General features: G+C 38.2%; 1 protein-coding gene across 4 annotated transcripts in view; it reads right to left on the bottom strand.

The window, feature by feature from the left end:
• The window catches only part of LOC119661147 (DNA polymerase zeta catalytic subunit), a 39,978-nt gene extending 28,328 nt beyond the window's left edge, over positions 1-11,650 (bottom strand). For 2 of the 4 annotated variants that reach the window (XM_038070356.1, XM_038070359.1), the window contains exons 1-11: positions 10,988-11,650; positions 2,799-2,939; positions 2,505-2,734; positions 2,208-2,449; positions 1,913-2,130; positions 1,693-1,857; positions 1,383-1,635; positions 1,216-1,326; positions 993-1,143; positions 733-920; positions 591-678 (exon numbers count right to left, since the gene is read on the bottom strand). In XM_038070356.1, coding sequence (XP_037926284.1) covers positions 591-678; positions 733-920; positions 993-1,143; positions 1,216-1,326; positions 1,383-1,635; positions 1,693-1,857; positions 1,913-2,130; positions 2,208-2,449; positions 2,505-2,734; positions 2,799-2,918 — 1,766 coding nt within the window. In that variant the 5' untranslated portion in view covers positions 2,919-2,939; positions 10,988-11,650. Of the gene's footprint in view, positions 1-590; positions 679-732; positions 921-992; positions 1,144-1,215; positions 1,327-1,382; positions 1,636-1,692; positions 1,858-1,912; positions 2,131-2,207; positions 2,450-2,504; positions 2,735-2,798; positions 2,940-3,090; positions 3,477-10,946 lie in introns of those variants that run through there. The other 2 variants (XM_038070357.1, XM_038070358.1) reach the window with 2 other exon arrangements.
• Positions 11,651-12,866: the final 1,216 nt, after the last annotated feature.

Genomic DNA, 12,866 nt, shown 5'->3' with positions numbered 1-12,866 from the left:
AAGAATTTAGAGAAGATGACAGCAACAAAGATGAAAGTATTCCGCAAAATAGTAAGCAATAGAGCTGATAACAACGCTATAGAAAGCAACAGCACCCAAAGAGCAGCAACATAAGATATATGTAAAATGAATAAGTTGCACTGTTAAAGGAAATTCCCACATGCGTAAAGCTAGCATTCTTTCTCAAACGTGACCAATAAAGAGGCGCTTTGTTTTACGGGCTTGCGTAAGCAATCAGCTCACGGAACGGATAATAAAAGAGAGGACAGGAAATAGATAAGATCGGATGATTGGAATTAAAATGTGGGCTAGGATTATTCATTCATTGCGTGTAGGAGCTTTGCAATAACGTTATATCCTTGGAGAACTTTGAGTTTTGAAAGTTACTTCACAATTTACAATTCAGAAACATGACCAAAAGAAAAAAACATTGCAAAATATAAGAAACAACACCGTCCAAAATATGTAATGATTTATCCAAAAGCGAAAAAACTTCACTTCTTCCCTAGTCAATCTTGGACCACTTATTGAAGAGCTACTCCAAGAGTTAACTATGATCTAAAAAAACAACTAATCTTAAAAAAACTCACGTCAATCTTGAAACGTATCCATTTGATGTACCATTCAACAACGTCGAACTAGTGGCTTTATTCGGAAGAATTCCATTTTCCCGTATTCCTAAAACAATTTGCATCACTAAACTGTAATAATGAATGTCGAATATACAGCTACCTCTACCCGATACAGGCGACTGAGTGACGGTTATGTCTAAAGGTGCATACTTCGAAGCAGAACCAATTCGGGGTGAACGTGGAGATGCTTTCAGCTTTGAAGCAGTTCGGTTATTTCTTCGCTTTTTTGGAGTTGAAAATGAGTCATCACATCCATCAAATTGGGGGAAAGTCTCTTTACGAGAACTCCTGAGGTAAAATGCATGAAAACAAAATAATAAAGAATCAAAAGTGCAAATTATAGATATTCGGTTTCCTTACTGCGCTTGCGATAATTCCATAAGGATTTTATCAACACTATCCATAGAAATAGTATAATCATTCATATCCTCCTCATCATCATCAGAACACAATTCCTGACCTTTATCAATAGTCAAATTTAAGTTGATATCTTCGCCTTTTTTCGAAGGGACTATTCAAACATTAAAACAGGCTTTAATTATTTGTTCAAAATCAGTAAAAGTAATAAAAGAGAAATCCTCACAATTTCTAGACGATTGCGAAAGGGGTGCTAAAGTGCTATCTAAATCGATTCCACCTTCATCTTCCTCCAACTGCTCCATCACTTCGAGCAGTTGAAAATCTTCACCTTCCACTGAAATATAACAAAATACTACAATTGTTGGTAACATGAGCTAGATCAGCGCATACATGTTTGATTGACCGTTAAAGCTTGACGTTGTTGTGACAAACTTAGAACCATTTCCTCATCAACAAAGCTACTTTCACTAGATACACTGGTTCGTGACTTCGATCTGGCGCGTATTGTTTTATGAAAAAGACTGACATTTGAAAGGTGATCTGGAATTTTCGAAGCATTTGCCAGTGTCGCATTCATATCTTGTGAACATTCGCCGGGGTAAACAGAATTCATCAACAACTTTGATAAATTAAACTTGGTTTTCTGAAATGTCGAAAACTTAACTTTTAGTGTCACAAAAATTAATGTGTAACAATCTACCTTATCACTTGCAATTGTACTATCTAGCGCCGTTAAATTTGAAACGTTATCTTCTTGATTTTCAAACGACAATTTAGATTGTAAAGCTGCTCTATAAAATATATCACTTTCCGTTGGCTTCGCGCAAATACGATCTTGCGAGCACGCTACCTCCAAGGGTGGAATCTGAAAGCAAAAATCAAAAGTCAAAATATTCTGCTTTAAGAAACCCTTTTTTTACTTCTTGGTCATCTTGCATTTTTTGACGCCTCAGCCGTTCATCTTCCCAAATTGATTCGATCCCTGGATTCGTGTTACCCGACTGGCTACTTAGAAGTTCAAACCGGTTTAATATGAAAGCGGCAGCAATGTCAACTTCATGACGTGAAGTAGAAATTCGCAGAATATTTCGCTCTAGCACCTGATTAACATCAAGAAATGCTGGTATTTTGCCACTGTCTGTAAAATGAGGCAAAATAAAGGTTTCCCTTTCCATATCTTGGCCAAATAAATTGACAAATGTTTCTCAAGTTTACCTGATTCTTCAGATTGTCTGTATTTTACAATTTCCATTGGAACATGCAAAAAACTCATGCCATATAAATTGTAATCGATAAAAAATTGTAAAATATAGGGAACATGCGATTCATGCGGCTGAAAAACTCTTCCCAAAATTGCACCACTTTGTAATAAATTTGCAGCTTTCTTAATAAAACGGGGATTGTATAAAAATATTTTAAGAAACTGATGCTCCTTGCCATGGTATCCATAGTACGGTCTAAAAGCGAGTCAATTATTATTGGAAACAATCCAAAGAACCATCAAACACTTACATTCCCTTCACAAGTTGTATCTTAAAAACATGTTGATTTTGTGATTGAGTTTGACCCAATGATATATTAATTGCTTTATCAAGACTAGCAGCTATCTGGTAAACAATCTGATCGACATTGCATAAAGTACTGCTTTCATAAGGTATATAAAAATAGGGGAATACTCCATGCACATGCATACAAACTTTGTCGCCATTAGAATCTGATCCAAAAATACGAATAACGGGGAGCTGCATGGGGAAATCAAAACGGTTATGTAAGGAAATCGCAAACTATTCTCAATTCAATACACACCGATTTTAGCTCTTGTCCACGAAAATCAGAATAAGTCGGATCTAAACCTGGAATGGGTCGATGCATATAAAAATCCGCTACCACTATCCGCACCGAAAAAAGGCCCTCATCAGTCTTCATATTGTCTTCCAAGCATTATAGCTGTGACGAATGTAATGAAAGAAATAAATGGATACAAATTAGTATTCAAACAGAAATAAAACATTATTTTCATTTATTAATTTTAGCAGTGGAATTGCTTACAACAAGAACCGATTGCATTTGATTGCATAGATTATTAACTTAGCTATACCATAGTGCGCTACCAAAGTTTCGAAGCGAAGGAGCGAAGTTAGCCGCTTTATTTTCTTACGTAATCTTGCAGCACTAGCTGAATAGCGTATATAATTACTTGACGTCAGTGTTGTAACTGTATTTCGCTAGTAATTAAGGCTGTTAAATGTCTTCATATCAAACAATGCGCGCGTTTTTCTCAAAATGATTTGTCTTACATTTGCGGGAATTCTAAACCAAAAGCTAATGAACCGATCATTATAAAATGTTAAGAGTGTATTTTTTTTGCATAATTAGTGAAAAAAAATGATGAAAATTGAAACATTTTCTTTTTGAACATAAGTGAATAAGTTAGTAATGTAAAATTAAAACTTTTTTGGTTTCAGATAAAAAATGGAGCCGGTGCACGTCCCGCAGTTGGAGAACTCTAGTAACCACTTTCAGCGGCCTATTACCGCGTAACTTTGTTATTTGTGTCATAAATTATTCAAAAAAATTCTCAAAAGTGGTCTGAAACACGACTAATACAATTTCCATTTGATTGAATTCCAATTAAATCTTCCCAGTAAAAAATACCAAAAAAGACCTGAAAATAATAATAAACTAATGGCATGAAATGAAATAATGAGATGACGTTAAGTTGTATGCTGAAGCTGGCGACCACATTAGAAGTCTGTTGCGAATAATAGACATGTTCGAATGGAGTTTGGATTAGACAAGTGTAGAATCCAAGCCATCCGCAAAGGTTATCAAGAGCCCCATGCCGGACATAGCATTGGTGACCTCCACATCGAAGCTATGACCGAGACAGACTTCTACAAGTACCTAGGAATTCTGCAAGGAACCCATGCTCGAGTTGGTGATCTGAAGGATGCTCTGCTGTCCGAATTCCTGCGACGTGTAAAGTTGGTGCTGAAACCGCATCGCTCGGGGAAGAATAAAATAAGCGCGTTGAATGTATTCGCTATCCCTTCACTGGCTTATGTATTCGGAATATTGCCGTGGACGAAGACCGATTTGGAAAACGTCCAGCGGCGGATACGGACAATTCCGAATGCACCATCCAAAGTCTGCCGTGGAACGGCAGGTTTCCAACCTGCCTCGTGACATCGGAACGCATGCCACCCCCACCAGCGTCCCTTTAGTTTTTAAGTAGGTAGGATCGTCCGAGCCTAAATGCTTGGCACTTAATGCTAGTATTAGGTAAAATTCGGCATCCGCCGAGATTGTGATTACTCGGAAATAATGTGTAAACACAAAACCTTTTTAAAACCGGTTTACTGTCTGTCTGTCTGTCCATCACACGCATTTTTCTCGGAGATGGTTATAGCAATTGACACCTAATTTGTTAGAAAGGTGGGAACTATGAACGCTCACGAATATAGTGAATTACATCCTTACGTCGAATTTCGTACATGCAAAACGGGGGTCTAAATTTTTCATCAAATATAGTCATGTGTGGTATCAAATTAAAGGTCTCAGTTAGTACTTTTCGAAGCCTGCCTTAGTTTTGACATTTGTTGGAAAGGTGGGGAGTGCGGGAGGTTGAAATTGATCATTTCTTTAACGGACCCATTCTCAGAAACTACTTAACCGGAAAATCTGAAAAAAATCAAGAAGGTGCCAATGTATGGTGCCTAGGCTCCCTCCATACCGGTACCTGTTCAAATAAAGTTAATAATAATACATTATTATAATTTTTAGTAATTGGCAGGAAAACCCGCCTCAAGTTCATCCTAGAATCACGAAATTTTGCGGCAATATAGGCTAGAGCATAGAGCATAATCCTACCTATCCTAAATTTGGCGAAAATCGCACTATTACTAATAAAGTTATAATAGATATTTTCACATAATTTAATCATATATTACGTATGTAGCACGTAATGGGACAAATGCACACTCAAATCTCTTTACAAAAAAGAAATACCCAAAACCTTTCCTGTCTAAGGTTTTTGGAATGGAGGCCATTTCTTCACCATGAATTACCATAATAACAAAACATCGACCCTTTATATTAGAGAAGACGGAAGAATTGCTGTATGCCTGGATTCTTGATAAACCAGAGAAACATACCAATTTCAACTGCAGTCATCCAATAAAAGACGAAGAGTTTGTTCAATACCATTAGAAGTGAAAACGAAGCCTTCGATTTCAATACAAGTCGAGGATGGTTCGGCAAATTCAAATCAAAATTTGGTCTGCATAATTTAAAATTGACCGCTAGTGCTGATTATGTAGAAGCGAACAAATTTCCCGACATGCTTAAAAGTATTATTGATGCAGGCGGTTACAGCCCGAGACAAGTTTTTAATGTCGATGAGACAGGACTTTTCTGGAAGCGTTTACCATCACGTACAATTATTTCTAAGAAAGAAGCTACAACACCAGGCTTAAAAGCCTCCAAAGACAGGCTATTGGCTATTGGCAGGGAATTGTTGAATACTGTAACAGACGAAGAATTGAGAGGTTTCCAACCAAAAAAATTTCCAAACTTTTGGAACACATTGAGAAGGCGTTGGAGTATTTGGAGGATGATGGAGACAATGAAAGGAAGAAAACGGTGTTCTTTTCAATAAATAAAAGTGTTGAATGTTATCGGGAATTGTACAACTTGAAAAAGCATAAAGCAAATCAGACAAGTTCAACTAAATTTTTCAAAGCGTCAACATCTGGGACAGCTTCTCAACTACAAACCTCAGCAGGGATTCATCGTGATTTGTCATCAAGTGATGAGGAGTGATTCATAAATATATACATTTGTATTTTTATAATATTTTCTAATAAATCCTCTTTATTTTTATAGTAATAAATAATAATAATAATAATCGTTGGCGCAACAATCCATGTTGGATCAGGGCCTTGAAGTGTGTTAGAGCACTTCATTCAAGACCGTAACGGTACACTAGGAGGCAATGTGGTCAGCATTGTGCTCGCCCGAGATTATTACCCTGATTTGACTCAGATACTCATTCACAGCTGAGTCGACTGGTCTCCGACGTCAAAGCACCTTCATTGATGTGCAGCCCAAGATCTCGCCCCAATTGCGGCCTGCTCGATCTGGATGAAGGCAGTTTGTACGTCTCGCATGATCTTACTGAAACAAAAAGTTACTAAGACCATAACCTTCAATTTCAGATAGCAAACAATCCATTATCATGAGTTGATAGTAGTCACCATTGACAGCTACTTTCTGTTCGTAATGATTTTTGAAAAAAATATGGACCTATGATTCCATCGGCCCATAAACCTGTGGGTGTAATGGTAGATCATAAAACTCTTTCAGTTGTTTATCATTTAAATATGGCAATTTTATTTATTAATGTATTCATTGAGCCAGAAATGCGCCGATGATGTGCATGGAAACGAAAAAAACTTTTAACTAGATTTTGATAATGCAACTAAACAATTTTGGAGACGTTACGGCGTCAGTATTTTCATTACAATTTGCCAAACAAGTAGAAAATGTGGAATAACAGTTTAATACGAGCGTGGCGCGTGACCTGTCAAAAAACCTTACCCTGTCCGGATAGCTCAGTGGTTAGAGCACTAGGCTGTCATACGGAAGGTCGCGGTTCAAATCTCACTGGTGGCAGTGGAATTTGCATCGTGATTTGACGTCGGACACCAGTCGACTCAGCTGTGAATGAGTATCTGAGTCAAATCAGGGTAATAATCTCGGGCGAGCGCAATGCTGACCACATTGCCTCCTAGTGTACCGTTACGGTCTTGAATGAAGTGCTCTAACACACTTCAAGGCCCTGATCCAATATGGATTGTTGCGCCAACGATTATTATTATAAAACGGACTACATCCCAAAGCATTGATTATTATGATGTCACCACATCATTGAGAAATCAGCATCAACGTTGACAAAAATTTCGGAGACGTCAATATCAATGGGTGGATAGTAAAAAGATATCTAGCTGAAGGGCTTGACACAGGTCCGCAAATGACCTAAAATTGACAGGCGCCCACCACCAAGCTCGCCTTCAGCTCCCTCGAAAACATGCGAATTGGATGATGGAGAAATTGGTCGTAGACTTATTTCCACTCGAATCCAGGATGTCAAGGAAATGAATGGGTCGAGCACGAGTATACCGAAGATTTTCAGGAAGATCTACCTGGGGGTGGTATGACATTCGAAGGGAAAACGGATCATGTCTTCATCACAGGGGCGAGAAGCCGCCGCAGATTACGTCAATTTACTACGCAACACTACTTCGAAGGTTTTGCAGGACCACGTGGCGCTCCAAGGATTCATTCGTAAAAATTTTGTTTTCATGAATGATGCCGCAAAACCCTACACCACCTGTAATGCCATGGCCGGCACGAAGCCCAGACCTTTATCCAATCGAGCATTTATAAGATGGATTTTGCAAAAAAGTAACAGGGAGTAGAAACGGCACTCCAGCAAAGGTGCAATAGTTCACTGAAGCATCGGATGGAAGCTTTGATTTAACAAAGGGGAGGGAGCACTAGTTAGCGATTGATTGAAATGATTAATTACAGTTCCCCTTTAATTTGTTTCTTGTTTCTTCAAATTCGGTTTTAGATGAATTAAAAAATCCTGCAGAATTAATAACTTCATTTCTTCGTCTTTGCATAAATAAATTAATTTACCTAATACCAGCACTTTTCGCCATTTTTAAGGTTTTGTGTAAACACAAAACCTTATTAAAATCGATTTACTGTCTGTCTGTCCGTCTGTCTGTCTGTCTGTCTGTCTGTCCATCACACGCATTTTTCTCGGAGACACTTATAGCGATTGACACCAAATTTGGTAGAAAGGTGGGAACTGTGAACGCTCACGCATACAGTGAATTACATCCTTTTACGTCGAATTTAAGGGGGGTCCCCATACATGCAAAAGGGGGGTGTAAAATTTTTGTTCATCAAATATAGTCATGTGGGGTATCAAATTAAAGGTCTCGATTAGTGCTTTTCAAAGCCGATCTTAATTTTGAGATTCGTTGGAAGGGTGGGGAGCACGGGGGGTTGAAAGTGATCACTTCTTTAAGGGGGCCATTCTCAGAAACTACCGAACCGAAAAATCTGAAAAAAATCAGAAGGCTGCCACTATATGGTGCCTGGGCTCCGAAATACCTTCTAAGCCGATATCTGTTTAAATAAAGTTAATAATAGTATATTACTACAATTTTTTGTAATTGATTAGAAACCCCCCTTAAGTTCATTCTAGTACCATGAAATTTTGAAGTGATATAGGCTATAATATAAAGCATGATCTTCCCGAGTTTGGTGGAAATCGCACTATTACTAACAAAGTTATAATACCTCAAATTTGTTGCTTCTTTGAAAATTGAAGACTATGAATGTCAATATCACCCGAAAGTGGATACTCTTACATAATATATGGATATATTACTTGCTACGTACTAAGAAATACACAAAACCTTTCGTACCTGAAGCGTTTAGCTTCCGGTTTCCCGACTTGTTTGTAAATTCCCGTTTTCCATTCTTTTGACTTTGCATACGTTGCATTTGTTGCATGTTCAATGTCGGTCACCTATTCTTAAACTCAGTGTCAAATTTACCTTGTAAATTAGTATTTAAGACTGATATGTAGAATAAAGAAACCAGTTGTTAATTATCCAGCAACTCTTGAAGTTTCATTCATTTTCGGTATTTTGGTTCAAGTGCCTAAATACGAATTTAGAATTCGTTAAAGTGCCTAAACGCTTAAATCAATAATACAAGGTGTTCTAGTTCAAGTACTTGAACACATCGTGACAATTTTTTATACATTAACACCAATAATCACCGTTTTAAGCGGATTCATGCACAAATGTAGTACCTTTAGATCGGTACTCCAATGTCTTTTCAGTTTAGATGCGTGGTTTTACATAACATTAATACTTCAATAAAAAAATCGTTGAAAACATCTGCTTGCGATTTTTTTACTCTCGAATGTAGGTAGTAATTCTGGTGGTTTATAGAGTAAATTCAAAATTCGAAATTGCTCCACGCATTAACGCAACCTGGATGAAGTGGCGTTCCACAACGTGTGATCGATGTATCAACGAACCTTTCAAATCTAACATTTACCGCAATGTCGTCCGTCCTGTCGTTCTCTATGGTTCTGAGTGTTGGCCGACTATAAAAGACAATGAACGGCGTCTTGCGGTAATGGAGTTGAAGATATTGCGTTGGACTAGCGGCGTGACACGTTTTGATCACATCCAAAACTAGGATATCCGCAATCGATATGGGGTTGTACCGATCGTGGAAAAATCGCGAGAGGCGTCCGCGATGGTATGGTCACATAATTTGCGCAAACGAGAATTCACTTGCCAAGACCGGTCTGAACATCGAAGTCGATGGTAAGCAACCAAAAGGTCGGCCGTAACAACGGTGGCTTGATACACTGGATGGAGATTTAAAAACTTCGAGATTGCATCCAGATCAAGCATTTGATAAAGCCAAATGGCGAAACCGATCACGACGAGCCGACCCTGCTTGTGAACGGAACAAAGGATGAAGAAAGAGGAGAACATTTCAATTTATATTCACATATACCTATATTTCGTATAGCACTGAAAAAGGGAACAAATGGTTCCCGAAATGGCAGAATTAAACCGAATAATCATTTAAAAAACTTTGTCGCTACATACACCACAAGAACCTGTTTAGATGAGTCAGAGTCTGGGTGGCATCTCCTCGCCTATACTTTTTGTTCCCGTTATCGGTGACGTTCTTAAAACGGTCTTGGAGGACATGAAGAGGTTCAATGACTGATATTATGTTTTATCAAACACCCGGATTACGGTAATAACATCTGCTTTCTCTTCCATTGAGTCATGACCACATGCCGCGACGTATGAGGGGTTGGACTAAAAAAAAACACTAACAAAATCAAGGTCTTCAGTCTAAACGGTAATTAAAGTCTTCCTATTCGTAATAATGGGCAGAACTTATAATATATAGCGGCCAATACGCTCTAAACGGAGCCCCACATTGCGTACATTACGCATACGGGCCACCGTTGCCAATTTGATGAAATACGCTTTACCTCTCTTCGAATCATCCCGAAAATCCGCCTCTACTGTTCTGCCCACATAGCCCGCAATGCATTTGTCGCTTTGTCCTAAAGTATGACCTATCCCCACTTTCACCCCTTAATTAACACGTCTACCGATACCTTACCCCTACGTCGATTCAGTTCATCGCTCGAGATTTTCTCAAATCAGAGTGCCCCGATTAATGGCAATTAATGCAAAATAGATGATACAATATCCAACTTAGCACTTTGTCGACATAGAGGCCAAATTCCCGCAGAACGTGTTGATCAGAAGGCAGTGGATAGGTCACCGGCGAAAACTCCATTGCGGGTTATGTCATAGAATGGATCCCACCTTTCTAGGATGGCCGATGAGTGAGCTACTGTGAGTTGACTGGAGCAATGTCCATAAACTACCGACTTTAAGCGGGACGTACTCAGCATGATCGGTCGATTATTGAAATAAAGAAATGCACACAGTCCCTTTTGAATCCACAGCGTTAAGTGTAATCATAATAAAGCTGAAGTAAGTTTCATTGAAAATGAATATGCAGGAAATTGCAAAGTCTTAAGTATTTATAGAGTATTATATGTAAGTACTTAATACTTGTTTTTTTGTTTTTCGTTATGAATTTCTTTAAAATGTAGGAATTGTGTAAAAAAAATTCACCAAATTAATAAGCTGTCAGCTATTTTTTAGCGGCACTGTGCACTTTCGCAATACGCATAAAATGTACCCAATTGAGCGGGGTCCCTAACGTTTTGTTGCGAAATGATATACTTAAGTCGCAATTCCCACACATTAGATTTAGAAAATACCGTAACGTTCGAATAAATTTTGTAGAAAGATAATTCACCTTTCAGTGCTTGGAACCGAATAAAATATTTCTGAGTTTACCTTTCTTCTACGTACAGGTTAGCAAATGGGCGGGAAAATTATTAAATTGAAAAAAATGACAGTACTATCGCCCGGATTGCATTGAGAACGTGAATCTTACTTATGGTTACTATTTAAACTCAAACAAATTAGATTAAAAGCAAGAACTTCACAAGAATTCGCCCTGGTGAAATTCAAAAGTTACAATGACAACCCCCAAGTGTCAACTCGAAACCGGGGTTCGACAAACTGTCAACGCAATGACATCGACGTCAAAGCTTTCACAAGATTTCAGAATTAGTGAACAGCATTAATAATAGGTGAAACGAAAATACAAACATGTATCTGCAACAAACTGCAGATAAATTGTTTAGAAACAGCTGTATGCTCCTATGCAGGCAAAACAAGTGGAAGCAAATACGAAGTGAATCTCGATTTCGAAAAAAATGCTTCTAAATTCAGAGAAAAGTGATATCCTGGGTCCTGGGATTTTTTCTAGCGAAGGAACCGACAGACACTTAAAGGGAAACTATCGTCCGCACTTAAAATAATGTCTGTATGACCATTTTGTCTGATAAAGGCTACACCCAGCGAAAATGTATGGCTTAAAAAATAAATCAATTTTGTTAATGCAACGAACAGAAAATGTAATGTAACGAACAGAAAAGAATAAAGAATAGTTAACAAAATAAAATGAGTGAAAGTTCTATCGAAGGTGGCCACATTCGTAAAGTGGTAATGAATCACAAAGTATCACTCTTTCAAAACCATAAATGTGGGAAAAACGTTGTTGACTATTTGAGGGTTCGTTGTTGGCGGATCTACTGCAATAACAATTTACGTGCATAGAATGTAGCTTAAACATAAACATCTGAAATTAAAGGAAAAGAGCTAATCACTGTGATAAAACTGCATCCTGCACTACATAAACCTTGGATATTTTTAGAGAACGCGTGGATATATGGAAAAGATTGGGGTATTGCTTCCTGATGACTTATTGTATGTCGTTCGAAAATGCATTTATGTGGAAAATTCAGTCCTAGTTGCTAGACTAAGCAGATAATCGTCTATGTGCGCCTCATTGGTTCCTTAGAGTTTGCCATTCCCCACGGGGTAAGATTAATATAACTTCCTTTGGGCGCCCTTCATCACAAAGTCTGCATAAATTGTCTTCATTATAGATCTCCATCGTTTATAGATATTTCCGAAGATGACAGTGACCAGTTATTAGAATTCTCAATATCCTTACTTTCAGTTTACCTAGTTTCAGGGTTTTCGCTGGTTTAATCCGCTCGGTATCTTGTAATACTAATTCTCTATGTCTTCTATCATGGGTTCTTATAGTTAATATTTTATTGACTCCAAATGCAGACTCTAACTCCACGAATGGTGTCTGGAGTTCCTTCGGGCCATCTATTTTACCATTATCTCGTTTTTGGCCACCAAAGTTTTGAGATTCTGCTGATAATCTCATACTGGTTATGAACTGGAACTGTCAGAAAATATATGGATTTTAGCATTTCCGTATTTCCTCGCTAGATTCTCTCTATCACCCAAAATTATCGCATTTAGTCCATCAGAAACAAAGTGGTCCAACCACAAATCCATCTTCAAGGTTAGGATTCTGATTACTTTGGTAATTTCGCCATACTCGTATGTCTGAAGCGGCGTCAACTGTCGTTTGTACAAAGTCAAAGGGTAACATTGTAGCAGCATCTCCGGAGCAAATTGGGTGTGCTCTTCATAGCACTCCTAATGCAGAGGCAGGCGAATCTTTAGAGTTGGGCTCTGTTCTGACTTTGGTCACCATATTAGTGTCCCTTAGGTAAGCATGGAATTCACCACAGCTTTTTTTATATCCAGTATACTGGAGAATGCCATCTCCACGTACTTGATGAAG

The sequence above is a fragment of the Hermetia illucens genome, chromosome 1 (genome assembly GCF_905115235.1).
Source record: "Hermetia illucens chromosome 1, iHerIll2.2.curated.20191125, whole genome shotgun sequence".
Lineage (NCBI taxonomy): Eukaryota > Metazoa > Arthropoda > Insecta > Diptera > Stratiomyidae > Hermetia > Hermetia illucens.
Note: the sequence above shows the minus strand (reverse complement) of the source record. Positions and strands in the feature narration are given on the sequence as shown.